The sequence below is a fragment of the Mycena indigotica genome (genome assembly GCF_014461135.1).
Source record: "Mycena indigotica strain 171206Taipei chromosome Unknown Mind.scaff0005, whole genome shotgun sequence".
Lineage (NCBI taxonomy): Eukaryota > Fungi > Basidiomycota > Agaricomycetes > Agaricales > Mycenaceae > Mycena > Mycena indigotica.
The window spans coordinates 4,430,996-4,458,671 of NW_023503004.1; the positions used below are offsets into that span (position 1 = coordinate 4,430,996).

The following is a 27,676-nucleotide window of genomic DNA, read 5'->3' on the forward strand; positions in this document are numbered from 1 at the left end:
CACTACCGACTCTTTTTGGCCTTGCACGCTCGTGACAGCCCACCGACACAGGACGAGATCGATCTTGCGCAAGGGAACATTGCCATCGATACCACTGCGGCGCATACCTACCTTGGAAACGTGGAGAATGCGACACAAAGCATCGTTCAGGCCCTTCATAGACAGGCTCAGAAGGCACAGGTACGTCCTTCCGGGCCATCACTGGTTTGGTCAATTCATTGGCCACAGGGTGAATTCGATAACAACGTTCTCGCCAATCTCATCGCTGAGTGGGTAGTTGCTTGCGACCAACCTTTCGAGGAGACTGAGCGCCCCGAATTCATCCGCATGCTCGAGTACACCCACCATGGATCGACCCCAAACTTGAAGATCCCCGGACGCACTGCCTTACGCACCCGTATCATGAAGATGGGAGAAGATACCATTGAGGGGACAAAAAAGATGTTCTCGGTTTGTGTTCGCTTCTGCTTCGCGTTATCGGTCTCATTCTCCTGCCCAGGAACTCGAATCTAAAGTCAGCATATCGCCTCGACGCGTGGACCTCGCCCAACCAATTCGCGTTCCAGGCGATTGTTGCTCATTATATGACCAATGACGGTCGACTTGGTATGAATTCCACCTCCCTTGTTCACTGTTGATGCGTACACCAGAGGAACTCTTGATCGACTTCCAGGAGCTCGTTGGGGAGCATTCCGGCGAGAATATGGCTGATGGAGTTTGGAAATGCATTGAGAAGTATGGTTTGGAGAACAAGGTAACTTCCGTTGTATACAGCTGAATGCAACAATAATATTTTGTCGAGATTCTCGCCTTCGTGATGGACAACGCCTCAAATAATGACACAATGATCGACGCGCTCGAAGACAAATGCGCCATCCGCGGGATCTCATTCGATGCGACGGCTGCGCGCATTCGGTGCCTTCCGCATACCATTCATCTAGCGGCAATCAAGGTATCTACACCCTTTGATCTCATGAAGTCCGTGGCTAATCGGGCTCCAGCTGCTGGAATCAATTGGTGCTATCTCGAAGACGGACCGCAAGAAGGCCGAAGGGCCCAAGGCTGCCTATCAAGACTCCGTTACGGCTCCACTGGCTCGAGAAGCAGATAGTGACCGAGACGGTGATGAAGATGCCTCCGACGATGATGCCAATGAAGGCCATGACTCTGGTCAACGACGAGGTGCGCCGAAATTTGAACCAGTCCATAAGGTTAGCTCATCTTGTCACATATTCTGCCATTACTGACGATGATGAAATAGCTCCGTCGCGCTATTCGCGCTATCCGCTCAAGCCCCCAGCGTCGACAAGAATGGATCCATGAGGTTGAATCCTCGGAAGACTTCAAAGCGGGAAATCTAGGAAAATCAGCACTGTTGCCTGTGTTAGACGTTAAAACTCGTTGGTATTCAACCCATGTCATGCTGCGTACGGTCTCTTCGATTCAATAGATAATATTTACATCTGAATCTGTCATTTAGGACGCCAAATCGACTACCGCAAACCAACAGATGATTATGTCGGCAAGCGTCGTGAGCTGCGGCATCTCGAGCTTGACAAGGATGACTGGGACAGTATTATCCTTGTCACCGGTTGGCTCAAATCCTTCCGTACAGCCCACGACACTTATGTCCGCGACTAAGCGGCCTATGCTCTCACAGACACATGCCATTTTCCGCGGCCTGCAAGACGACATCCGGACTAGCATTCGTGAGCTCCCCATCTCGACACCATCTGTGCTGCGAAACGGTCTCATTGAAGCTCATCGCAAACTAAGTGATTACTACTATAAGATTGATGCTTCGCCGTTCTATACATGGGCTGCGCGTAGGTGGTGCTGATCATTTCAATGTTGTTTACTAATTTATTGCTAGTGCTTGACCCCCGCATTTCATATGAAGGTTTAAAGAGTGATTTTGCCGCTGATGATGAGCTTCTCGACCACTTGGAGACCTCCAAGCTCGCGCTCGATGATTTTTTCAAATCCCACTACCTCAAGTTCAATCTTGTCTCGACAACTCCGGCTCCACCAGTACACTCCAACCCGGGTGGATCCCCACAAAAGGACTTCACGGCTCGATATCGCGTGCAGCGGCAGCGTGTCCTTGACGAGTTACGGGAATATTTTAGCTTGCCGCGCGAGGATTTCAATGCTTGTGACCCGGTAAAGTGGTGGGTTGCTCGTCGCGCTCAGTTCCCAAACCTGTACTGCCTTGCTCGGGACTTGATGACCATTCCGGGTGCGGTTCATCATTGTTTTCTGTCAATTACCATTAATTTTTAAGTAGGCTCAGCTGTTGCTGTCGAACGCATTTTCTCTGGTGGTCGTGACACAATCTCACTGCGCCGTTCACGCCTCAAGCCGGAGACCATTAGCACGTTGATGCTAGTCAAGCAACGTCTTCGACTTTGCGCGGAATGCGGTTATTGAAATTGCTGGTTAAAGATTTACCTATTGCATTACTGTGAATAAAATTACCGTGACCCGTTCCGCTTGCCGTTACGGCCGTCCCGTTAACCGTCCCGTCCCGTCAGGGGCTTGCGTTGTGTGTCTGACGGCCGTAAGATCTACGGCCGTTGCCGTGGACCACCCGTTGAATCGACGGCCGTTGCCGTGACGGCAACGGGTGGCATCCCTAATAGTTGCAGCATGCATGATAATTGAAGAATGAAATGGAGGATATATTTCCTACCTTAAGATTCCCAAGATAACTGCTGGTGAAGTGCCGGGGAGGCTCAACTGTCAGAAATCGGCGCTGATAAACCATGCCGCACACTCCCGATAGAGTGCCTGAGACAAATAGCTTGACCGCTATGAAGGGTACAAAGGGAACCAGGGAAATAAAAGTGTGCCTGATATGCACGCAGACCATGCTATATATACACCACTCCAGCACAGCCCTAACCCGGGCTCCGGTCGGTCCTGCAATCACATGCGAGATGTGCATCACCACGCGTCCACTCTTCCCGCTACCGCTAATGTCGCGGTTCGGGTTGGGCCGCCAGGCCACTGGGCCGTTCGGGCCTGCTTGTTTTTAGTCCCAATATCACTTTAAAAGCTGTTCACTCCCCCACACAATCAAGGTCATAGCAGGAGCTCACTGACACCAAGTGCTACATATATGTGATATCAAGCTGGAGGCAAAGGATGAGACCCTCAATGATACTGTCATTGAGATTAATGTTCCAGAGGTCAACTAGCATATCTTTGTTATGATTTCCTAATCGTTTTTGGGCCACTGGCATAAAATATTTCCTTTTTTGGACGTCTAAGGCCTTGAACAAGGCTAAGCCTCTGAAACCTAAGCCTTTGGCCAAGTCCTAAGCCCTTAGCTGCTGGGGCAGCCAGTTTTTAAGGCCTTAGGGTGAACACTGACAGTTAACAGTTATTAAGTTTGTGGGGGGGAAATTACATTCTTTAGAGAGTTGAGACAAATTTTCAAAGAGGCCGTGGTCAGAGGCAGAATTTGGATGGATTCTGGGAGCAGGGATCTCAAAAAAAAGTTGCCAGGTTTCTTCTGTCATGTGACCCTTTACACACGTCATATCAAAATGTTGACGTGAGAAAAAAGAATTCCTTCTTTGACACCAACCACAATGCCACTGCATCTGCTTGACCTTCCAGCAGAGATACTCCTCGCTTGTTTGCTCTATCTACCTCTCGGGGACATCGCGTCGTGTTTGGACCTGCGAAACCGTGTCTTGAGCACGCTCATCCTGGCTTCGCCCACAATCCAGTTCCGCGTTGAGCAGGAAAAGTTTGGGTTGGTCGAAACGAGTCAAGGCAGCGCTATGCCGCTGTTCCTGCAGAGAAAGGCCTTGAAGGAGCGCGAGGAGCGGTGGCGGACAATTAGCACGACGCGCGTCGTGCGGTAGTGGCGCTGAACAACGGGAATGATGACGGGCTATACGATGTCGGCGAGGACTGCTTTGCGCTTGCGTACGGCGCTCGTGATGGCTTACTAGAACCCATGCTCTGCGACCACGTCAAATACATCTATCCTCGCGGCAAAGACGACGAGTTCGAACCGGCCTGGCAAGAACCTGAGGACATCACGCAGCCTATACTCGACATTTATGTGGTCTCGGATTGCGACCTCTTCGTGGTTGTCACATTTGCACCGTATGTCCATCATTCTTGTTTCAACGGTCTGTTTACATTGGATAGCTCAGCAGTAAATGTAGAAGAAAACACTGTGACAGCGCATCTGCGCCGATTATCGACTGGTAGAGTTGATCAAGGGATGGTAAAGTCAATGGATGTGGCAAGGATACCGGCGCGCTTTGGAATCCCTGAAGTCTCGGTTGGCGTTGCGGGCACGACGCTTGGAATCGCGTTCTGTTTCGTATTCGGCTTGGAGCCGAATGAGGAGAACGATTTACTGCATCTATTCCACTGGCCGACCGGTAAAACTATCACGGTTCGTCTTTCGCTAACGCCTCACGATACTGACGTGTGTGTCAGGAAGCCATCCCGTGCGGAGTGACGAGCTTTGCGTTCATGCACGAGACACTGATACTTGTGCCTAACGTGCACACCCACTCCCTCGACGCATTCTCGTTTGCGCCAGAGGACTTCGAGTGGAAACTCTCCCTCTGCCTTCCCAAACTGCGCGACTTCCATGAGCTTCTGTGGGACTCATTCGACTGCCGCGGACTGCCGAACAGTGGCGCCAAGGGACGTAAAAAGCAGGACGGCGTTCCGGCCCCTCCCCGAGCAGTCTATGCTGATATTCACCTTCGACACCCTCATGGTAGATATAGACACAACTGAGGTCTCGCAGACCGTCGTCTTCGTTAGCCGCAAGCTTCTTCTGGACTGCTTCGACTTCACTTCCCGTGCTGCGAAGACCAACGGGGTGCCCATGAAAGTACCATTCGCGTACTGGGGTTTGCATGCGTCCGTCTGGATTGAGGCGTCGCAGATTGGGCTCAGGCTCGTAAACTATTTCCCGACGAGCTGCACGGGTATGCGCTTCGCCGCGTTGTCAGTCTCGGACCGTGTCGGCACCCCTATCGAGGGCACCGATGAGGAGGACCCGACGCACCTGCGTATCTTCGACTTCAACAGCGCCAGCGTTGCACAGGTCCCACCCTCTATGGCTAGATCTATGCATAAAATGCTGGTGAGGTCCACAGAAAGCTATCCATAAGATATGGGTGTTCCACCAGAGACCTCTAAGTGAGACTTGTGACAGGAATTGTGACAGGAGATCAAAACTGATATTACACAACAGGATTGACAGATATCACTTATGTAATATCATATATAATATCCTTAAGTCCTATTTCTTCAGGCCGATGACCCGGTATGTAGTTAGGGGGACTGTGTGATAGGGAAAAGAGATTATCATCCTAATTGGGATGAAATTGATGGATCTCTATATAGCCATCAGGATGACATCACTCCATCACTGATAACCCTCTCAGGTAGTCTAATAATAATAAATTCAAGGGCTGTTATATATTACAAATAGCTGGACCCATATCTTATGCATAATATTCCCTGGACACCACCCATATCTTATGCATAGATCTGACTATAGGAGCTGCAGGTCCGCAAACAGCTCCATGACTCTATTGGAATATAATGAGTACCAACTCAGTCGTAGGAGGATAACGACTCTATTAGCTACCTATTGGAATATAATGAGTACCAACTAGTAGCTAGATTAGTAGTGTACAGAATAGACTCGACATAGAGCACATACCTCAGTCGTAGGAGGATAACGACTGAGGAATGTGACGCGTGACAGTAGGAAGAAATGAGCGTCGGGACTCGGAGCTAGTGCTGGCCAGAATTATATTATGGTTGATTAAATATTGAATATATTATGCCCTTGGTAGATCACTTGAATATGAGTATGCTTGAATATATTATATTATATTATGACTATACTATATTATAGTTACAGAATATTCAAATATAGTAAGAGGGGTGATCCCAGCTATTTTCTCAGTCCATGTACTCAGTTATAGTACTAATCTTAGTCTGAGTTAGGCCTACTTCTGATAAATGTCACTCATTATCTATTATCTATTATCTATGGTGATTCATACATTACACCCATTAGGAACAAGTGTCAGGAGTGATACATTTGGGTTGACCCTATTAAACGTAGTGTAGAACCCCTGACCAAGTGTCTATGGGCCAACCTAATACTAGTGGCAATGCACCTGATTGTATTTTGAGAGTCCTATGTCGCCAAGGTTGGAATTAGAGAGGCTTAATAGGAAGTTGCCCTGACAATCCAGCATGTATCTTATGTTTTGAATTTCTTTCTAGCAGTAAATATGTCAAATATATGAAGAGATATACATACTAGATTATAGTTGAATATATTCATAACATATTCCTATTTTGCAGCTGAATATGATTATACTATACTCCAAATATATTATTGTGTTGGAGCTCTGAATATGATATGATTATAATATATTATGCCCATAAAATAATATAATCATATTTGGCCAGCACTACTCGGAGTCAATGGAACGAGTTGTAAGGAATAAATAATATTCAACAGACTCCGATCTGAATCTCATAGAAACCGACACCGCCACAATTCGCGTGCCCTTCGACGAGGTGGGGCTAAGTAGGCCGCACAGCGCGTTCGACGGTGTCACCTGTGGGGCTAATTGGAGGCTTCCGTATCTTGACATTGTCTCCAAAGAGACCTTCGATTGGTACGGCGTGCACATGACAAACAACTGTATCCTGGGGGAGAGGGTATGTACGCTCTCGACTTCGTTTCATGATCGCGATGTTAACCACTGGCATCTGCTCCGTAGGAATCGAACGGAGTGAGGGAGCTATGCATCCTGCACTTTGGCTGATTATGATGCCATGCCTCCGGATCCTGACGTGTTGACAACTTTTAGTTTTGTGTTCTGACTCGAAGGCAACGGCACTTCAGTATAGATTTACCAAAGCTGCCAGTACTCTGGTATAAGTATCCCTAGACACCAAATTCTCATCATTAGAGACCCACACCTTGAGGTATGCCTACAGTGCTAAGGCACAATCCGACGAACTAGAACATCTTCAGAAGCAGTAAAAATTAAAAGGTTGTAAGCTAGCACTAGTAACTACAAAAGTGGAAGATGTTGTTTCAAATCATGATGACATTCAAGTTTAACATTGATGATTGCATCTTGTTTCACAAAAAATGTCCTTTGTATGCATGAACATTCTGTTCCCGCTGTTTCGACCAACAATGCCAGTGTCAACATTACTGATTGATGACCGTGCACTCAGAAGCAAAACTTGAAGACAAACAAGCAACAGATATCATTAAATTTATTACGATTATATCCATAAACAAGGAACACAACAACTTCATTACCAGTGCAGGAGTAATAAATTATTTAGGGACAGTTCTGGCTGCCGTCAGGGCAATGGGGAATGAGCGTCTCCCTCGGACCAGCTGCGGTGCAGATTAGCCAATGCTTATTCAATGAATGAGAGGAATACCATCGATGGACAGGGAAGGGAAGGGGCTGGCACAAACCAGTTCGAGGTCTTTGGAAGATTTGGTAGCAGGGAAGCTATGTGTTTGACATCAGCATTGAGGCTCGCGTGAGGGTTGAAAAGGTTTTGCGAACCTCGCGGGCTTGACGCGCGTAGTCACCGGCTTGGGCACGACATCAGAGCAATCGACCAGCTTCGCGCGGTCGTTGCCCAGGACCGCCAGCTTGGACATCGCCGCCTTGAAGCTGTTTGCCATGAACGTCTGTTGGTCTACAAGCGGCATCTCAGTCTGTTCCGATGGGCCGTCGAAAGAAGAGAAAAAACGCACTGACGAAGCCCTGCCAGAAGCACGCCGTGCGCGGGTCTCTCGAGATCGCAAAGTCGCTCTGGAGCCGCATCTCGCCGGTGTCGTTGCCCTTGCCGCCGTTGATCGCGAGATTGCCGAGCGGCAGCGGGCTCTTGACCTCGCCCGAGTTGTTCTTCGAGCCGGGGAAGCCGGTGCCGTGCAGGAGCACCTCGAGGTAGACCTGCGTGTCGAATGTAAAGGGCGTGCTGTCGAACGGCGCGGCCTGGATCTTCGGATCGACATGGTCCGCACGGGCGATGGAGTGCGAGGCGAGCAGCGACACAACCTCGAACGGCGAAAAGTTGCCTGCGTCGGCGAAGCGCGAGAGGATGCGGTCCACAGAGTCGGAGGGCAGCTGGACACGCGTCAATCAACGCCCACCAGGAAGCTTCGCGACAACAACTACTAACCGGGATCAAGTTACGGGCCGGGAGCCGCTTGGCGTTCGGCCGGCCGGCGAGGAACTCGAGTCTCGGCGCACCCTATTATTGTGAGCAACGAACATGATGCGCAACACGGATAGTTTACTGGACAGTTCCCAATTGCAACGGCGCCGGCGAACTGGATGAGATCACCCGCAGTGACGTTGTGCCGCTGGAGGAACGGCAGCAGTGCCTGCACACTGTCATCGGTGCCCTCGTTGCCGGGGAAGTTGGGCTCCTGGTCCGGGAATAACAGAAAGCTCCCGTCGGCACCCCCGCCAGCGGAGGGCGACTTCTGGCTAATCGTAATAGCGTCATCTGTGCAACAGTTGTCAACACGCTGAGCATACTATCAAGAGGATATAGGACATACGGAAGGTCAAGCGGAAGACCTCGTGCGCATCCTCGCCGCACTCGTTCTCGAAGAGATTCTTCTGTAAATCTTGGGCGAGCTGAGGACAGGTCAGCAAGAGCATAGCAAAGTGCAAGCATCGTCTGCTTACTGGAACGAAAGGGCAGCATTCCGCATGGCCGACACGCGTCCCATCGGGACACACGACCTGGGCTGCTGCCGTGGCCGCTGCGGGGGCCGCACTTGCACTCGCTGCCGGGGCACAGTGCACGAAACTGGCCCCAGAGCGGACCGCGGCAACGCATAAGGCAAAAATCCAGGCATCTTCGAAGGCGAACGAAGGGAAGCGGATAACGATAGGAGGGAGAAGAGAGAGAGGTTGCGAAGTCGCTGGAGAGGCTACCCGCACCCACTCGCCCTTTTATCCTTCCAGTAAATTCAACGCTTGAGGCTAATGATTTCGTTTGATGCATTTCCCATCGTAGCCCGGAGGCAAGATTCGGCGCCGATGATGGCCGCTGAGTGTTGTGTATGTCCTGTCCGTCTGCCAACTGCAGGAACAGTGCTGCCTGAACAGGTGCGTTAGCGATATACCCGGAGAACCAACCGGTGCGAAACAGTGCTCGGATGACAGCGCGAATATCAATGTTCAACTCGAATGCGGTTTGTGTCTGGCGACGATCAGCAGCCAGAGTCATCCTGATGCACAAGGCATGGGGCGACGGTAGATCCGGCTGGTAGTGCTGCCGCGGCAACAGCGTGAGGACTGGAGTGGAATTGCAGTCGTTGTTGCCTGGGCCACACTGTGGAGCGGAGATTCCCGTTAAATGCTCTGTGGCAACAAAGGCCATTCGTGCCTGGTAATTGGCTGAACTTGACTCCGCCCGTGAATATCGGCTCGACGCTGTCCATCGTATCCACCACCGTGGAAGATCACTCCTGGGCGGGGAGTTTCAGTGACAGTAAATGCGAGTCTCTTCGACGGGATACTCACCATCAATTATAGTTGCGGGTATCTGAGAAAACCAAACAAACTTAGTTCCACGGTCTGTGCTAAAATTATCTTATCTCACCCGGTATCTTATCTTATCTTATCTCCGACCATGCCGTTCCACACATCCTCGTTTCCGGGTTACTTTGATGCACGAAGGCAGGGAGCTTGCATGATGGGCCAAGCCTTGACGGAGCGCCCGCGACCGTCAGAAAGGCAGCCAAGGTGACGATAACCTCGGTGACTTCTATCCCCGCAGCCCGGGCTCGGGCTAGGGTCCGTGGGCACGCCACCGAGTAGCTATTCACAGGTTGCTTGAGTGCCTGTGCCTCCGCCCTCGACGTCTAGGCTCTGAAGAAAAGGGTAAGCGACTATCTCCACGGACACTCAGCATCGTTTTCCTACCCACAGCAACCTTAATATTTCTATCGTCAACGGTGTCTTGGCATTGCGTACGTTCGCAAGCCAACGATGACAGCCACCAGGCTTCGCGCTCCACATCGACGTCCCCGTCGCACATTTCCCGGCTGAGAAGCAGCGTGAAGCAGCCCAAGCTCGCTGCTTCGCTGCCCACCAGTGGTGGCGATTGAGTGGGGCAAAGGCTTGGCGTGGCTTGGCTACGCGAACTCGGTTAGTCAGGTAAAGTGTTAACCGGGTATAAGAGCCCACATGCTTTGTGCACCATTGTCCGTGTTGCCACCACTGTCACACCCACTCAGACCCAGGCGACGACGATGTACTCCCCCCGCGGCCTCGACGAACCTGAAGAAGGCCGGGAGCAAAGTGCTGTCGCGCCAGCAGCAGCGCCGCGCGAGCATCAGCGCGACGAGTCCGGCACGGGCCACAGTCACAGCCGCGCCAGTCGACATCTTCGACGTCCCCCACGCCCTCCAGATGACGCGCCAGCGCGCACGCACGCCCGTACCCCGCTCTCCTCCTGGGGCCCTCCCAACATCGCTCCCTGCCCCGCTCGTATTTGCCGGACCAGCGCACCGGAAACCCGTAATGCAGAGCCATGAACAGGCCTCGGGTGGACATACCATCGGCTCCCATGCTGTCATGTCGCTTTTCGACGGACCGGCGTATTCAGGGAGACATTCATACGAGCGCAGACCGCTGAGTGGGTTGGTGGAGCCGTCTAGAGTGAGTAGTCATAAAATTGCCTCCGTGGCCAAAAAAAACTAACTTGTTTGCTTTCCTAGACCTCCTCAGACTCAACGAGGAGACATGCCCAGACTGCAAGACAAATGCCACTCGCAGTCGGCGCCGGCGCGGTAGCCGCCAGCGCACTCACATTCGCTGTCGCCAACTCTTAGAACTTTGGGAACTAGAGAATCATTTTAACCTGGGATGTACTAAAACCTGTATCTTCTGTACCGACCTATAGATACCCTACGTCCGCTGCGGCGGCGTAAACCGATACTTGACGCTTGCGCGCCATTCCACAAATGCGGGCCACAACCAGAAAATGAGATGGCTCGGTCCCATGGACCATGGCATGAACACATGCTTCTCGCGATGCTCGATTGCCTGGATACACCGCCGGGCAACGGGGATGCGCTTCAATCCGTGCTTGTTTGGGTCGGCCTCGCGCACGTTCGCTGCTCCGCCGTCAACTGCCGAAGCCCGGAAGTCGCCCTCAACAGTGCTGGGGAGGAATTGGGTGAATGCGATCTTGGGGTGCTCGATCGCGAGGGCTTGATATAGATGCAGAGACGCGGCTTTGGTGGAAGCGTATAGTGCACGTGTGGGCGCGGGGATGGCGGATGCGAGAGAGTTGACGAGGAGGATGGAAGGATGCGGAGAGCTTGATTCCAGCAGGGGAATCTGGAAGAGAAATAAGGTTTGGTATAGAAGGACGACATTGGCCAACGCACAAACGTGGCCGCAGCAACCAAGGGGCCAACGAAGTTTCCTCTTGTCGCACGGGCAGAGACATCCACAAGGTGCTGTATACCATCGTCTCCGGGTTTGTCCTTGACAATGTCGAGGAGTGGACGAAGAGCCGAAACCCCAGCCGCCACGACCACCGTGTCGATACCGCCCCATCCTGTCCATTTGTCAGCCCTATCCACGGGCGGCAAACGTCGGACGCACTAGACTGCAGCTCATTCCTCACCCTGACCATGTCCCCCACTTCCGCAAAGTCCCCCGCCAGCGCCAGCACCTCCGTCTTCTTCAGCGAGCTGTGTGCATGGGATTTACACTCTTCCACGACTTCTTCCAGCATCTCCACCCGCCTGCCAACGACACAAACGCCGTGGACTCCCAGACGCGCATATTCCACCGCCAATGTGCGTCCGATCCCCGATGACGCGCCGATAATGAGCACGCGTTCGGTCGAGCGAGGCAGGCGTCGGGAGCGCGCTGAGAGGCACCGACGAACGGTAAGAAGGACAGAGAGGCCGACGAGGAGTGCGGACAGGTTGCCGGTCCACATCGTGGGCGGGGAAAAAACGAGAAGATCAGCGCTGTCACGTTTGTGCACGTGGTCTTATCCGAATTACCGGCCGGCTGCCGGGATCACGATGACGCGGCATCAAATCGTCCCTACAACGCTCGTCAAAGGCTCGTGGGCATGCAAGTAAATAATGCCCGCGTAAACAAGTATGTAACCCAAGGAGTAACCTCCGGGCCGCACAACTGCCACCTATGCGTTCAAGCTAAAAGATAAGATAACTGTGGCTTACTACTTATAAAATATTTGGTGGTGAGTTTCTTTGTTCTCTCATTTGCTTTTTTATAAAGGAATTGCTGTTCTTTGGTGGAAAGGTGGTGTCGAGAGTAGAAGCTAGACCTAGGATGTAGCCTTTTTAGCTCTTGTTCTAAGCAATATTGTTGGCATACATGGTTTATAATAGAAGAGTCAACTCGTTACATAGAATAGAGCTTAAAAAGTGTATTAAGGATTGTGCTAGGTAACAAGATACTTTCTAAAAACATTTGAGTGGAGTGCTGAGGATTATAATTCCAGGACCCAGTATAACTAAAGGTTAGGGGCTATAGATGAAAGAAACAGTTAAGATAATTATTAGGAGAATATCCACTTTCTGTAAGGGCAACCCCGGAGGCCTGAGATCAAGGTCCTAGCAGGGGAGGATCCAAAGAGAAGAAACTCTGAGGGTCCGCCTGCTAGGGAGCTGACTATATACTGCTTGTCCGTAGCTGCCGCTGTCGGGCACAGAAGGCTTGGGCGGCGTCGCAGGCGAGGTCCCAGGGTGACCGTCGGGAGGGCGTTGACGGATCGGTGATTGTGCGCACTGCGGGCGAGATGGAGGGCCGGACCGGAGTCGGAACCGGAGTCGGACCGGAATCGGGCGCGTCTCCGGGCCGAAAGGGAGGTTCCCCTGACATCACCCCCCCCGTTTGAATGCGGCGTCTCGCACCCTCTATGGCTAGATCTATGCATAAAATGCTGGTGAGGTCCACAGAAAGCTATCCATAAGATATGGGTGTTCTACCAGAGACCTATAACTGAGACTTGTGACAGGAATTGTGACAGGAGATCAAAACTGATATTACACAACAGGATTGACAGATATCACTTATGTAATATCATATATAATATCCTTAAGTCCTATTTCTTCAGGCCGATGACCCGGTATGTAGTTAGGGAGACTGTGTGATAGGGAAAAGAGATTATCATCCTAATTGGGATGAAATTGATGGATCTCTATATAGCCATCAGAATCACTGATGCCAATCAAAAATGCTTCCACATCAAGGTATATATCTAGATGCCATCACTCCATCACTGATAACCCTCTCAGGTAGTCTAATAATAATAAATTCAAGGGCTGTTATATATTACAAATAGCTGGACCTATATCTTATGCATAATATTCCCTGGACACCACCCATATCTTATGCATAGATCTGACTATAGGAGCTGCGTCTCGACGCATAGACCGGAACGGAATCAAGTCGAAGGTTGCGGAGGCGATGTGTCGTGGCTTGCCAGGGTACTTACGATAGAACTCCGCAATTTTCTCCGGGGCGAAGACGCGGTCGAAGCGGACCCACTGGTCGTGCGATGCGTCGTAGCCTTTCCATCTGACGAAGTAGTTCAGCCGTTTATACCTCACCCTTGCGTCCAAGATTTCCTCTACTTCCCACTCCGGGACTCCGTCCTCGAGGTCCGGAGGGGGCTGGTCGTAGCCGGGGCGTCCGTCGAAGGGGTCGTCGTCCTGGGCGAGCTCGAGCTTGACGACGGGGAAGACTGGGTGGAGCTTCGAGTAGCGCGGAGGGAGGTCGAGCTTGTAGGCACCTTTGCTGATCTCCGCGACTATCTTGAACGGTCCAAGGCGGCGATGGGAGAACTTTTCCGAGGGGCGAGTCGTCCTGATGTCAGAGGCATCCAGCCAAACACGGTCGCCAACTTTAAACTCCGGAGACGGAGTGCGTCTCCGGTCGTAGTAGCGCTTGTACTCCTCTTTGGCCTTAGTGAGTGCGGCCTTGGCTTCAGCAACACCAGTGGCGATCCGGTCACGGAACTCGTTCACCGACTCCATGGCGGAACGGACTCCGGGTTCGAAGCCCATGCGCGGGAGCCGTCCCGTGTCCGTCATGAAGGGGACCTGCTGCGTGGAGGAGTGAACATGGTTGTTGTAGGCGAACTCCGCGGCCGGAATCAGCTCATCCCAGTCGTCCTGCTGATAGTTGGTGAAGATCCGCAAGTACTGCTCCAACTCCTGGTTGACGCGCTCTGTCTGACCGTCTGTCTGCGGGTGGTATGCGGTGGACGTGGCAGGCTTGATGCCGATTAGGCGCCAGAGTTCTCGGGTGAAGTCCGCGATGAACTGCAAGCCGCGGTCGGAGACGTACTTCTCCGGAGTCCCATGGTGCTGCCAGACTTTCCGGTAGTAAAGGCGGGCTGCCCCTACTGCATCGACCGTCGTATGACACTCCGAGAAGTGGGCGTGCTTTCTGAGGGTGTCAACGACGACCATGATTGCGTCGTACCCATGGGCTTCGGGAAGCTCTACGATGAAGTCGACGGAGACGGTATGCCAGCGTTCCGGGGGCGTTTCTGTGGGGTGCAGCTCTCCGTGGGGCAGTCTCCGGAGTGCCTTGGTGCGACAGCACAAGTCACAGGTCGCAACATACCAGCCGATATGGCGAGACATCTGAGGCCACCAGTAGTTCCGGGAGACCAACTCCAAGGTCTTGAAACGACCTGCGTGTCCGGCGACTCGGGTGTCATGGCAGAGCTCGATGATGCGTCTCCGGAGGTCCTTGTCCTTTGGTACAACGATCTTTCCTCGGAAATGGAGAAGACCGCCGGAGACGGCCCACTCATCAGACCGCGAGGAGCGGGGGCCTCGAGCTTGACCTTGGACCTTAAGAAGTTGCCGGGCCGCTAGTGCGACGGGCTCCTCCAGGTCAGGCTCACCGGAGAGGGCATCGCGGATATCGCGGAGGAGTTCAGAGCCGGGACCGGAAACGGAAACGCCCTCGAGTGCGCGGACGTGGAAGAGTTCAGGCCGCAGAAGGACGACATCGGAGTTGTCGGAATCGACTCCGTGGTCAGGTCTCCGGGAGAGGGCGTCAGGTCGACCCATGTCGCGGCCAGGCTTGTGGTGCAGCGTGAAATCGAACCGGGAGAGGTACAGGGACCACCGGGCCTGTCTCCGGTTGAGGTGCTGCGTCTTCCTGAAGTACTCCAAATTCTTATGGTCAGTCCAAATCTCGACAGGGTGCGGCGCCCTCGAGGAAATGTCTATACTCCTCGAGTGCGCGGATGATCGCGAGCATCTCCTTGTCGTGGATTTCGTAGTTGCGCTGGACATCATTTAAGCTTTTGGAATAGAATGCTACAGGGTGCCACTTCCCGTCCGGGGCGGATTGTGAAAGAACCGCCCCGTCGCATAATCAGAGCTGTCCGCCTCGAGTCGGAAAGGCCGTGCGTCGTCCGGAATCGCCAGGACCGGTTCCGAGGTGACCGCGTCCTTGATCGCTTGGAACGCGGAGGCCTCCGCGTCGCCCCAAGTCCACTGCTGGTCCTTCTTGGTGAGCACGAAAAGAGGGCGCGCAAGGGTCGAGAAGTCCCGAATGAACCTGCGGTAGAAATTAGCGAACTCAAGGAACTGCTGAATGTCCTTCTTGTTTTCCGGAGTCGGCCAAGCGGAGACGCCTGCGACCTTGACGGGGTCCATTTCGACGTGGTTATGGGAGATGATGACTCCGAGGTACTCGATTGACGATTTTTCAAAGTCGCACTTCTCCGCTCGGAGGTACAACTTGTGCTCTCGGAGTCGCCGCAAGACCTCCTAAACAATCTGCCAGTGTTTCCGGAGGTCGGAATGGGCGATCAGGATGTTGCCAAGGTAGATCATGATGTCTCCGGAGAGGATGAGGTCCTGGAAAATGTCATTCATCATCGTTTGGAACGTCGCGGGAGAGTTTGTCAGGCCGAAATACATCACCAAAGGCTCGAACAGGCCTCGGTTAGTCCGGAAAGCCGCTTTCCACTCGTCACCTTCCTTGATCCGGACGTTGTTGAAGCCCCAACGGACGTCGAGTTTGGTGAAGTAACGGGCGCCTTTGAGCCAGTTGATGAGGTCGTTGATCAGCGGAAGGGGGTACCGGTTTTTGACAGTCATCGCGTTAAGAGCATGGTAGTCCTGGACGAAGCGGAGTCCACCATCCTTCTTCTTGATGAAGAAGACCGGAGACGCCATTGGAGACTTGGAGGGGCGAATCCGGCCCGTCGAAAGCCCTTCCTCGATGAACACGTCGAGGGGCGAGATGGGGTACACCTTGCAGTTGGTGGGCTTAGCGTCGGGGACGAGTTCAATGGCGTGGTCCCAGGCTCTCCGTTCCGGTAGCGTATCGAAGGACTCCTTGTTGAAGACGTCCTGGAACTCCTTAGCCCAGTCCGGGATCTCGGAGGGCAGAGGGGCAGAGTTCCTGGCAAAGGCTGCGGCCAGGCACTGCGAGACGGTGCTACCTGCGCGTATCTCCTCTGAGGGACGAAACGAGGTATAGAAGATGCGGTCACCATCTTCGAGCTGGTCATCCTCGTCGTCCGAGTCCGAGTCCGGTGTCAGATCAGGCAGGTCGGAATCGAGACCGGAGTCGGAATCGTCTCCGTCCTCGGGGCCAGAGAGGTCCATAGTGCAAACCGAGGGGAACGGGCCGGAGCGGAGACGTTTCTGAAGCGACCGGAGTCGCCGCAACTCGGTCCGTTCGACACGCTCCTCCTCGCGGCATGTCGAGCAATTGCGGGGACACCGTGTCATCTTGACCTCCTTAGTTTCCCAATTGATCTCTGGGTTGTGTTTCCGCAACCCACCTGTTTAGCCCACAAAACACTGTGAGTTATCAGTGGTAACCCGCCGGGGTGCCATTGACAAGGCTCAGCATTTTCAGAACATCCCCTGAGGTGAATAATTGCTGGGGAGAGGGGTGAATAAAGTTGAGCTCTAAGTCCAGTATGTAAGGGGTGAATAAAGGTGAATAATACAATATAGGTCATCCAGACCAAGTCTCCCGGAGGCACACTATGTGACAGGTAACACAGCATCCTAAAAAGGAACTTTCGTCAATAGAGATTGGAGTTGGTAGTTTTAGTGGCTATGTTATATGATTATATACTGTATAGAGTGATACATATAAGAAGTTTCCAAAAAAGGAAATTTCCACAATCATTGCAGAATGTCACAAATTGTCACAAAATGACAGTTCTCTATTTTGACTATGCAAACAACTTTCATTAAGTGATGTATAGTGGCAGCTGAATAGTAGTATCAGAACTGTCTAATCACTAGCTGATGTTCAACTGATGGGCTTCTATTTCTATAACCACTTGATATAAATACATGATTTCAGTACTACCAGGAAGGCCTTTCAGAGTATCATTACTTGAACATAACATTTAATCACTATCATATGATACAATCACTCTACGGACCATTTATTCATATGAGGGAGGATATGTGGGTGCTTAAAGTGATAAGACTGCTGACTTGAACCTTCAGATACCCTAAGCCAATGTTTGACTATGTCTACTTCCAATCCCAACCGAATTGGGCACTGAAAACACAATGCATTCTCTCATCAGTAACATTTGATTTCCATCAACTTTGGAAGATAGGCTTAGATCTCCAGCTGGCCTCAGTGGATAAAGCTGGAGAAAGGCTCATTTGAAAGGTATATTATCCTACTCCTATCTAGCCCAATGTTCCATATCATCTATAACCTATTACCTTGATCTATTTAGTGCTAAGCATGTGTAAACACTAAGTTAAGGAGTATTTTGCTGATATCTTGGGACCCTATGCATGGAATCTCATGATTTAAATTGATATGATATCACAGGATAGTCCATTATAATCCCACCCATTAGTGATGCTGTAGCATGTGTTAAGGTGAGTCAATTGCTGCAGACCTTAGGTGCCACATAACCCAGGATGGAGATATGCCAGAGAGGCAGGGGCACCACTTTATGGGAGGTGGATCATACCCCTACCATTGAATATACCGAAATCTCTCAGACTTCCACAGGCCATACCATGGTGAACCCATCATTTTTGGAATAGATAACACTGATAATGCTACTGTGAGAGATCCATCGTAGCTATGAGGTTGATTCAAGTGCTGGACAGGTCAATGGGAAGGTGTATACCATCCTACAATCAAGTCTTGGATCATACTTGAAATTATTTTCTGACCAGTTGTAATAGCGAAGACACTCTCTTCTGCTTTATAGGTACCTACCCTCTCTTTAGCTACCTTCTATAACACATGCCATAACCCCAACCAATTTCAGTACAGGGTCCTAGTAGATATCCCAATACCCCTGGCACTCCAGGAATCGCAGTCGAGAGATACAAGGCCTGTTGCGGTACGAAGCCCGGGCCCCGAGCCCTGATAAGCCCGGCCCTGCAGGTCACTACTTTATATGGACTGCCCCTTATGTTTTATTAGTTGTTGAACTAGGAGCTGTGTGGCTTACCATTTATGGTTTAGCTCATACTCTCGAGCTCGTTCACAGTGCATCAGTGTTTGTCTCTTTTCTGGTTCTATTTCTCTGAGTGTGTGGGTGTGGACTAGAGCTTTATAGACTAATTTTTCTGGGATTTTGCTTTTTTTTTCTGTTGACTATGCTTGGATTTTACCCTCGGGCTCACTAACCAGTTGAGCTGCCCATACTTAACTCAGTTCTGTTGCCACATAGGTTATTATTATTAGGTAAGCTCTTTCTCTTTTCATCTTTCCTTTTGGGGACTTATCTTGGGCCTTGGTTACCAACAGCATCAGCCCTAACAGGAGCCGGCTGCCGAGCGGGGGCTAACCCTTCGGCACTTGATTTCTCTCGTCACATATGTGACACTGTCTCGTGAGAAGTGACGGGTGTGACCTGTCTGATACCGATCTTTGTGGACCACCGCTCGCATCGCCCGCCTTCGTCGTCAGCACGACGGTGGTGCCCGCTGCAGTTGGCGGACACGGGCGACAAAACTGTGCCAGGCCAGCTTACGCCGTTTCGCGGGCGACGTCTCATCGATGATCGGGGCGTCTCGGGCGAAGGACGGCCGGCCCCTGTGCCATGCGTGCGGCGAGACACGCGAAACATCATTCTCTGTGCGCGGAAGGTCTCAGTGCGGAAGCGGGCAGGGCTACTTAAGCCCGGCCGGCCGCAGGGAGGGCCCCACCTGTGTCTGGCGACCCTCTGCTCTTCTGCCACACACTTCTTGCGTCTCAAACTTTTAACTTCTAATTTCTAACCTCAACCTCTTGCTGTTGCTGCTATGTCTCCTGCACCACCCTCTGCCGCCCTTCCTGACTTGACTGGTTCAATCATCCAGGGGGGCATCCAGCTCCTCTCGCTCCTCGGCGCCGGCGCGTACGGCAAGGTCTACAAGGGGCGGCGGCTCACGCCCGGGCCGGGCGAGCCGCGGTTCTGCGCGGTCAAGTGCGTGCCGCAGTACCCGCCGCACGTGACGCGCGCGCAGATGCAGGTGCTGGAGCTGCGCCTGCACGCCGCGCTCTCGGACCTGCCGCGCGTCGTCCGGCTGCACTCGCACCACGTCGCGGAGCGCGACGCGCTCGTGTTCGTCGTGCTCGACCTCGCCGCCACGGACCTGTTCCACGTGATGGTCGAGCGCCAACGGTTCCTGCGCCGCCCCGCCGCGATCCGCAGGGCGATGGGCGAGCTCATCGACGCCGTCGAGGCGATGCACCGCCGCGGCGTGTACCACCGCGACCTCAAGCCGGACAACATCCTCTGCGACGCGGACGGCGCGAATCTGCGCATTGCCGACTTTGGCCTCGCCACGGAGCGCCAAATCACCATGGATTTCGGCTGCGGGACCCGGCCCTATATGTCCCCAGGTGAGCCTTCTTCCTCTGTCTTCTGTCTATCGTGCTGACGCCCCGCCAGAGTCCCTCGACCGCAACCACCCCGCCGCGGTGCACGGCGTGTCGGCCGAGAACGCCGACCTGTGGGCGGTGTCCGTCATGTTCATCGGGATGGCGACGGCGCGCATGCCGTGGGGCGCGCCCGACGCCGCCGATGCCGCCTACGCCGCGTTCCGCGCGGACCCCGACGCCGTCCTGCAGGGCATCCTCCGCCTCACGCCTCCCGCCGCCGCGCTCCTCGTCCGCTGCCTCGCCGAGAACCCGTGTGCCCGCGCGTCCCTGTCCGAGATGCGCGACGCGATCAACGCGATCGAGCGCTTCACCCTGGACGACGTCCCGGAGCCGCTGTCCGAGACGACGGCGACGCCCCGCCCGCAGCACGCGCCCGCCGCACAGCTCTGCGCCGTCGTCTCGAGTGCCACCGGCAGCTCGGCGTCCTCGGCCTCGTCCGCCTCGTCCACCGCCTCCGCCGCGTGGCTCGCCGTCCGCGCCGCCGCCGCCGCCGCTCTCCGGCCCCGCGCCCCCGGCCACGGCGCCGGCGCACGTGCCCTCCCCGTCCGCGCGCGCGCGCACCCCGGCCTCGCGCTCAACACCGCGCTTGTGCGCCGCCGCTCCGAGGACGCGCCGCCGTCGGTCGACCTCGCGGGCGCGCTGGACTTTGACAACTGGCCCGTCCCGCCGCAGCACGTGCCTGTTCCCGTCGCCAAGGCCCCCGTGCCCGTCGCTGTGAACGCCCACGTCGACCCCGCCAACCTGCTCGCGGTGCCCGGCCGGCCCGGCGCGCCAAGCTCCGGCTCCGCGTCCGCGTCCTCCGGCTCCGTGTACCTCTCCGCGTCCGACTCGCCGTGGGACGGCTCTAACGCCAGCGCCAGCGTCAGCGCGTCCTCTGTGCCGACGAGCGCCACCGGCTCGTCGTCCGACGTCGCTTCGGCGCGCTCCGCTGACAAGGCCGGCGCCGCACCCCCGCTGTGGGACCGCTTCGCTCCGCCCGCCGCCGTACCGGGTCTCGGTCTTGGCCTCGGTCTCGGCCGTACGTCCCCGCCGCGTCGCATCATGAAGATCTACCGCCGCCCAGCCCCCGGTCCGGCACCCGCACCTCCGCCGATCGCGCGTCCCGCCGCCCCGGCGTTCTCCAGGCCGTGCGTTCGGTCATTAAACTTTTCGTACCACTTGCTAACTCTTTATCACAGTTCCTCTGTCGCCCCCCCCTGTCGCCTCGCCTCCTGCGGCCTCTCAGGCCGTGCCCGCGCTGTTCATGCCGCGCCCGCGCCGCCTGCCCGTCCCGACGCCTATGGAGTACGACGTGGCCATGCCCCCCAAGGCCCCCGCGGCGGCCAAGGCCCCCGCGGCTGCCTCGTCCTCCCACTCGTCAGCTTCGCACTCGCTGTCGTCCTCGGTGTCGTCCATGGCGTTTGCGTCGCCGTCGCCGTCCCCGCCGCCCAGCCCGCCCCCGCTGCAGCGCCCGCCTGCGGCGTACTACAAGCCGGCGACCGGCGCGTACCGCCCGCGCCCGCGCTCGGCCCCCGGCCACGCGCACGACCATGCGGCGGCGGTCCCGATGATGCCGCCGCCCCCGCCGGCGCCCGTCACGGGTGGTAGGCGCACGCGTCCCGCGCCGGGCAGGCTGTCGGCGCGCCAGAGCTACCTCGAGGGGCTCGCGGTGCGGCTCGGGCTGCGCGCCGGCGGGCCTGGGTCCGGGCCGGTGCCGCGGTGTTAGGGGAGGGAGCGGGTGCTTTTTTGGGTTTTGGGTTTTGGGTTTTGGGTTTCGGGGTTCTGGTCTTTGTTGGTTCGCTTCTGCTGTCCGTCTGTTCGTCTGTCCGTCTATGTGCTCTGCTCTGCTCTGGTCTCGCCGCCGGTCGTCCCGCGCTCCTCCATCGCTTCGTCTTCGTTTTCGCTTCGCCTTCGCCTTCGCCTTCGCCATCGCTATCCCGCGGTTCTTCGACGTCCCGCGCTCCGTCCATGGCTCTCCCACGATATGCTTCGGCCCCGCGCTCGCGCTGGCACCACCCCGTCCTTCCTGCGGTGCCAGTGCCCGTGCCTTGTCCTACGCCCTACGCCGCCCGTGATCCGCAGCGCCCGCCCGGTACCCGCCATGCTCGTCTTTCGTCCTGCGCGTCTTCCGCCGACCACCCCGCGCATCGCGATGGGGCACCACCCGCCACCCGGTGCCCGTTTCCCACATCGCCGCGTGCCTCGCTTCCGAGTCTAGAACGTCTACCGCTTGCGACGGGGCACCCACCCACCCACCACCGGTGCCCGCTTCCCACGTCGCTTTCGCTCTCGGATTCGACCAGTCGGCCATTCTCGGCGTCCGCCACCGCCGACCGGTGCTCCGGACGCCGTCCCCGGATCCGGACCCCCGCGCCCCCGCCCGGGCCGGTCCACCTCGTGGTGAGTGCTGCCGCATTATGGGAGCGCAGTTCGTTTCTGACGAGTTCAAGACAGCTCTTGTCCTCCTGCGTTCGCGCTGCCTGCCCTTGCGATTGCCCGTGCCCGTTGTCGTTTGCTATGTTGCTGTTGTTCTGACTGTTGCTCCTGCTTCCGCTGTGTTGAATACTAGTATGTGCATAATATTGTGTAATATATTTCAGGAGTGCCGACTTGTCCTCTCGATCACATCTCTATTTTGACCAACTCCTTGCGTGCGACCTCGAGGCGCTCCAGCTTCGTTCCCAGCGCCGCGCGTCTGTTCGCCACGCTGCGGCTCTCCTGCGCCAGCTCGCTGCAGATGCGCGCCCCCGCCGCGCCGCCGATCCCGAGGCCGGCGTAGAGCAGCGGGAGCACGTCCCTGCCGGGCCCCGCGCACGAGCTCGTGGTCGATCGCCAAGGGGACGTTGTCCGACACCCGTTTGTAAGCAACTTGGAAGTACGCGCGCACGTCCGCCATGATTTCGAGCGCCGGCTCCATCTTGTCCGACGGGAGCAGTTTCGCGAGGTCGGCGGCGGCGACCCCGGGCAGGCCCAGGGACGCCAGTTGGCCGAGAACGCTGCTTATCGTGGGCTTCGGCCCGGGGACCACGAAGTCGAGGCCGGCGCCCTTGGGCTTGGGCCTGGCCGGCCCGGGCGGCGCCTCCGGCGCTTGCGCGCGATGCCCGCGTATCAGCGCCGCGAATTCGCTGTTGCCCGCCTGCTCGCGCGGTAGCGCCCCAGGTACTTCGCCTTGTAGTCCGCCAGGTAATGCGCGTTGAGCGTCATCGGCGCCGGCATCTCCAGCTCGATGAACTTGCCGATGAGCGCGTGCGCGGCGTCCGTGCGCTGCGTGAGATGCTGCTGCATGAGCACGCTGTGGCGGGGGGATGAGCGACAAGGTATTCGGGGCAGTGAAACCACACGTGCGTGATCCGGCTCCCGAGTCCCCCCTGGCCGAATGCCGCGAACCGGTCCGCGGCGAGGGCTTTGATGTGGTCGCCGACGATCGTGCTGATCGTGTCGCACAGCTCGTGCGCGGGCTGTCCCCACTTCGACGTGAATTGCTTGATGAACGACACCTGCACGAGGAACGGGTGGTGTCCAGGGAGCTCTCGCGCGCGGGCGCTAGCGGAATGATCAGTTGGCGACGTGGAAGAAGGCACAAGGCACTTGCTCGTTGGCGCGCTTCGCGACTTCGTCGACGTAGATGGTTCTTCCTTCGGGTTCGACCTCCGATACGACACTACTACCCTCACCTTCCGAGTCGACCGACTCTCCCTCCGTATCTTCGTCCGAGTCATCATCATCGTCGTCATCCGAGTCATCACTATCATCGTCATCATCTTCAACGACGGATGGCATTTTTCCATCTGAACCACTTAGCGTCTCCTTCGATCGTTTGAGGGGGACTGAAGTTTGGCGCCGTTCCCTGGATCGCCTTCCGAAACTTCTCCTGCGCCGGACGAATGCTCTGGATCAGCCCCGGCGTGCTGTCGTCCCCCATGTCCACACCGAGCACCATGTTGTTGAGGTCCTGGACAAACGACGACAGCATCGCCGCCACCTCCGCAACGGGGTCCGATGAGGGAGCTCGCGGGAGTTCGCGGAGGCTAGCGTAGGTCTGCTGGATAGCGCGCTCCAGCTCTCCCTGAATCTTGGGGAGTCTAGAAATATTCAGGCTCAGCGTCCTGGCACCAAAGGAGGATCAGGCCATACCGCTTCGAGATCAAATCAGACAAAATAGACCCCAGTCGTTCCACAAGATTGGGGGTGCGGAGATACTTCTGGTAAAGCGGGTCCAGCGTCGACCACGGCGGCGTCAGCGCGAAGAAGTTGTCCTCGCTCTCCCGGGCCTCCTTCCAGGTGATCCCCTTGTCCAGGTCGGGCTTTGCCGGCTGCTTCACGCAAAACCAGTTGTTGACTAGGGCTTCGCGCTCGTTTCGGATGAGCGGGAGCCAGTTGCCTTCGTCGCCCAGCGGGATTCTAACGTTTATGAGGTCTGGCTAAAGGTCAATGAATATGGTAGTACCGATCGGGCTTTGTGAGTACACCTGCAGAGGCGCTATAAGCAAAGGAAGGACGTGATCGGAAGGGACACGGGCATACCGACGGTGCGCTTGCCTTCGGGATCCCATTCTTTCGTCAAGTTATGAGCCCGTTGGTTTTCAAAGTCGGCTAGAAGAAGGACGAATGAGCGCTTCAAAACCCCTCAAAACGGGGGGGAATCATTTACTTTCACACGCGACAGCGAGGAGAATGACGCAGCTGGGTTTAGAAATATACCAAGTTACCAAGCCTTCGACCATGGCAATATCGCCCTTCTTGCCTCCGCGACTATCGCTGACGCTTGCGATGAGACCTGCAAGAATGAGCGAAGAACAAGCAGAAGAGAGTTGTCGCGTACCCGGCAAGTCGACGAACGACAGGTCCGCAAGGTCGCGGCCGCTAATCGACAACGAGATGAAGTTTTTCGAGAAGGAGACTTCATGCATCTCGGGGTCGGCGTCGGATGTATCGGAAAGAAAGGACTCTGCGGGTTGACTGGGATTGAGGATCGCGCGCTGTGCGCGGCGAATGCGCTCTTCTACGTCCTTTTTATCGAGGATGGGTGCGCCAAAGGGGATGTTCTTGGCTTGGCCAATTGGCAGCCCGTTCTTGTCCGTGGTGAGGTGCAGCTCGACGGTGCATTTCCAGGGGCCGTCAGAGCGCGAGAGGCGGCACTCGGTGGGGCACCTGACAAGCGGCTTCAAGGACGGACAGCACTGGCGAGCAGTCTGACTCACCGAGTACATGTCCCCGAGGCCCGCGGAAGCGATATTCCTGAGATGGCCTCGATGAGCGACGACTTCCCGGCGCTCTGGTTGCCAATGACTGCGATGCGAGGAAGATCGATGTCGAGCTGGACACTGGAAGGTGGCGTCAGCAGCGAAGGAGGGGGCGAGGCCCACGCACCCGGTGTTTTGAAGCCGGTTGACGAGGTCCAGCATAGCTCGACGAGCTTGGGCGCTGGCAGCAGACGGGTCGGAGAGGCCCAGCCCAGTGGAGGACATGGTGAGCCTCGTTGTAGTCGGAGGAGCAAAGGACAAAGACGAAAAGAAGCGTGACAGAATCCAGGGCCGTGGAGTGTCGCGACGTGCAAAATGCCACGGGTGTCGGTAATCAAAGGCTAAATCCTGCAGGCCTGGCGCTTCTGGCTTTGAATTGCCATGGGTGGTGCGGCCAGGGGCTCGCTCGTTTACGTGCCCATGAGCGTTGTAAGGACGATTTGATGCCACGTCATCGTGATCCCCGGCAGCCGGCCGCCCATGTGGGACGAAAAAAGACCTTCGCGAAAGTTTGATACATAATGCCAGCTATATAAGTATGTGAGGGTTTATTAATATCGCCGCAGCTTCGAGACCAAACACACCAAGTGGCTAGTACATTGTAACATGGGACTAAGTATCTATGTTGATGATTCCTGCGACCACCCTTCGGCTCCATGGCTATGATGTCTCCACAGGCATCATCCGACACCGAAGCATTGAATCCAACAGGTGTTGGGCCATTCGGATGCACTGTGAATGGAGAACCATATGAATTTCATGTGAAGGTGAAAAAAGGACATGAAATGTTCCATTTTTACTATGAAATTGAAAATATTATTTTGTTGAGTAGATTCCAAAAGTATGAGTGCATGAATTTCATTTGAATTTTGGGTGGAATGGTTAATTTTTCCCCTGAAATTCATATTGGTTTGGGTTGAATTTCACTTTCTTTGCAAGGAGGCATCATGATGTGAAAGGCCAGCCGCCAAGCACATGCCGATTTCTATAATATTAAAACAGCTCAGTGCTGGCATTGACAGAAAGTCATGCAGACGCATGTGAAACACATGAATTTAACGTGCCACCCCTCGGATACTGCCCACCAGTCGCGAGCCGCAGGCGAGCGACCATGTGAGTGCTGCAAATTCTTTTTTATTACTATAGTCCATGCCACAGGCATGGACGCTTATACTTGTTTGTTTTTAAGCCTTGACTAGGCAACCAACCAACCACATGACCGTTAGATAAGATAAGATATACTATAAAAGGAAATATTTACTTACTGATAATCATAGTCTAATCATGGTGCTTCCACTTGCTTACGGCATTCTCAGCAGCCACACATGTTAGTACCAGCTAATTTGCAGCAGGTGGAATGGACCACCGCTTGAGGATCCATCATACGTCCTTATGACATGACAGCTTCTGACCAATGAGAAGCTTGACAGCTCTGGCACGTGCACTTCCCCTTTAAGCTGTGATGGCATAATGGCTTACAAAAGGCTCCCAAGGTTGTCCGCCGGCGGAGGCCCATTGCTGGGCTATTCAATAGGTGAGCAAGCATTCTAAGGCTATTCTACATCTACACAACCATTTTGTAGCCTAGGAAAACCAAAATATAACTACCTACAAAAAATATTTTCAAGCCCTCTCAGGGTGACCAACCACCCACCATCCAGTCAGATCATCACATTATGATGCCCCTTATTTCTGTGACTACCTGAAATTCATGTGGTATGGTTTCCATAGTGATGACATTCGTGTTGAAGATATGTGGCGGCGAACACGAGTCATCACCGAGATGCTGATGTCAGCACCAATTGCACTATCATTAACGCACAACACATCAGGAATATTGGAATATTCCACAAGTTTCCTTTGACTTATTTTCAGAATCTACGAGAACATTGAGAACAGTACAAATACTCAGTTGTTTTCCAGTAATAGAATTAGCATCTATTATTTCAACAATTCAAGCCTTGACTATTTCATACTTACAATCTTAGTTTGTCACTGGGCTGATTTAAGAATTTTCCCTCTAGGAAAGTTAGAGGATAAATAGAAAAATTAATTCCATTTATCTATAGATTTGGTTTATGATAAAACCACTGTATAAATGGTAGTTTTTGACACAAGGAAAATTCAGAAATAATGTAAGGGCAACCCTGGAGACTCCGACGAAAGCCTAGCAGGGGAGGATCCAAAGTGTGAATAAAAGCTACGGAAATACACGGAGGGACCGACCTAGCAGGGGAGGATCCAAAGAGAAGAAACTCTAAGGGTCCGCCTGCTAGGGCGCTAACTATATACTGGTCGTCCGTAACTGCCGACGTAGAGCGCAGAAGGCCTGAGCAGCGTCGCAGGCTCTGTCCCAAGGTGATTGTTGGGAGGGTCTTGACGGATCGGTGATTGTGCGAAAGGGCAAGGAGTCGAAGGTCGCTGAGGCGATGTGCCGTGGTTTACCTGGGTATCTCCGATAGAAGTCTGCAATCTTGTCTGGCGCAAAGACACGGTCGA

The 27,676-nt window shown here is 54.5% G+C and overlaps 5 protein-coding genes across 5 annotated transcripts; 2 read left to right on the plus strand and 3 right to left on the minus strand.

The window, feature by feature from the left end:
* Nucleotides 1-7,367: 7,367 nt before the first annotated feature.
* On the minus strand, nucleotides 7,368-9,441 carry MIND_00641200 (Manganese peroxidase; the record flags this gene model as incomplete). Its single annotated transcript, XM_037363148.1, has 9 exons — nucleotides 7,368-7,426; nucleotides 7,474-7,547; nucleotides 7,605-7,740; nucleotides 7,799-8,171; nucleotides 8,227-8,298; nucleotides 8,345-8,556; nucleotides 8,612-8,690; nucleotides 8,742-8,980; nucleotides 9,198-9,441. The coding sequence occupies 9 exons, from the start codon at nucleotides 9,439-9,441 to the stop codon at nucleotides 7,368-7,370; spliced, it is 1,488 nt and encodes a 495-aa protein (XP_037221069.1).
* An 836-nt stretch (nucleotides 9,442-10,277) lies between these two features.
* On the plus strand, nucleotides 10,278-10,897 carry MIND_00641300 (uncharacterized protein; the record flags this gene model as incomplete). The annotated part of the gene is made up of 2 exons (XM_037363149.1): nucleotides 10,278-10,724; nucleotides 10,784-10,897. Exons 1-2 carry the CDS (start codon nucleotides 10,476-10,478, stop codon nucleotides 10,895-10,897), a joined length of 363 nt encoding a protein of 120 aa, XP_037221070.1. The 5' UTR covers nucleotides 10,278-10,475.
* Nucleotides 10,898-10,973: 76 nt separating this feature from the next.
* MIND_00641400 (uncharacterized protein) lies at nucleotides 10,974-12,021 on the minus strand (the record flags this gene model as incomplete). Its single annotated transcript, XM_037363150.1, has 3 exons — nucleotides 10,974-11,408; nucleotides 11,459-11,631; nucleotides 11,679-12,021. 3 exons carry the CDS (start codon nucleotides 12,019-12,021, stop codon nucleotides 10,974-10,976), a joined length of 951 nt encoding a protein of 316 aa, XP_037221071.1.
* A 7,312-nt stretch (nucleotides 12,022-19,333) lies between these two features.
* On the plus strand, nucleotides 19,334-21,542 carry MIND_00641500 (Protein kinase domain-containing protein; the record flags this gene model as incomplete). Its single annotated transcript, XM_037363151.1, has 3 exons — nucleotides 19,334-19,916; nucleotides 19,966-21,082; nucleotides 21,134-21,542. 3 exons carry the CDS (start codon nucleotides 19,334-19,336, stop codon nucleotides 21,540-21,542), a joined length of 2,109 nt encoding a protein of 702 aa, XP_037221072.1.
* A 988-nt stretch (nucleotides 21,543-22,530) lies between these two features.
* Nucleotides 22,531-25,785, minus strand: MIND_00641600 (uncharacterized protein; the record flags this gene model as incomplete). The annotated part of the gene is made up of 11 exons (XM_037363152.1): nucleotides 22,531-23,477; nucleotides 23,516-23,679; nucleotides 23,729-24,016; nucleotides 24,069-24,335; nucleotides 24,382-24,403; nucleotides 24,459-24,527; nucleotides 24,586-24,711; nucleotides 24,757-25,085; nucleotides 25,136-25,258; nucleotides 25,305-25,705; nucleotides 25,762-25,785. 11 exons carry the CDS (start codon nucleotides 25,783-25,785, stop codon nucleotides 22,531-22,533), a joined length of 2,760 nt encoding a protein of 919 aa, XP_037221073.1.
* Nucleotides 25,786-27,676: the final 1,891 nt, after the last annotated feature.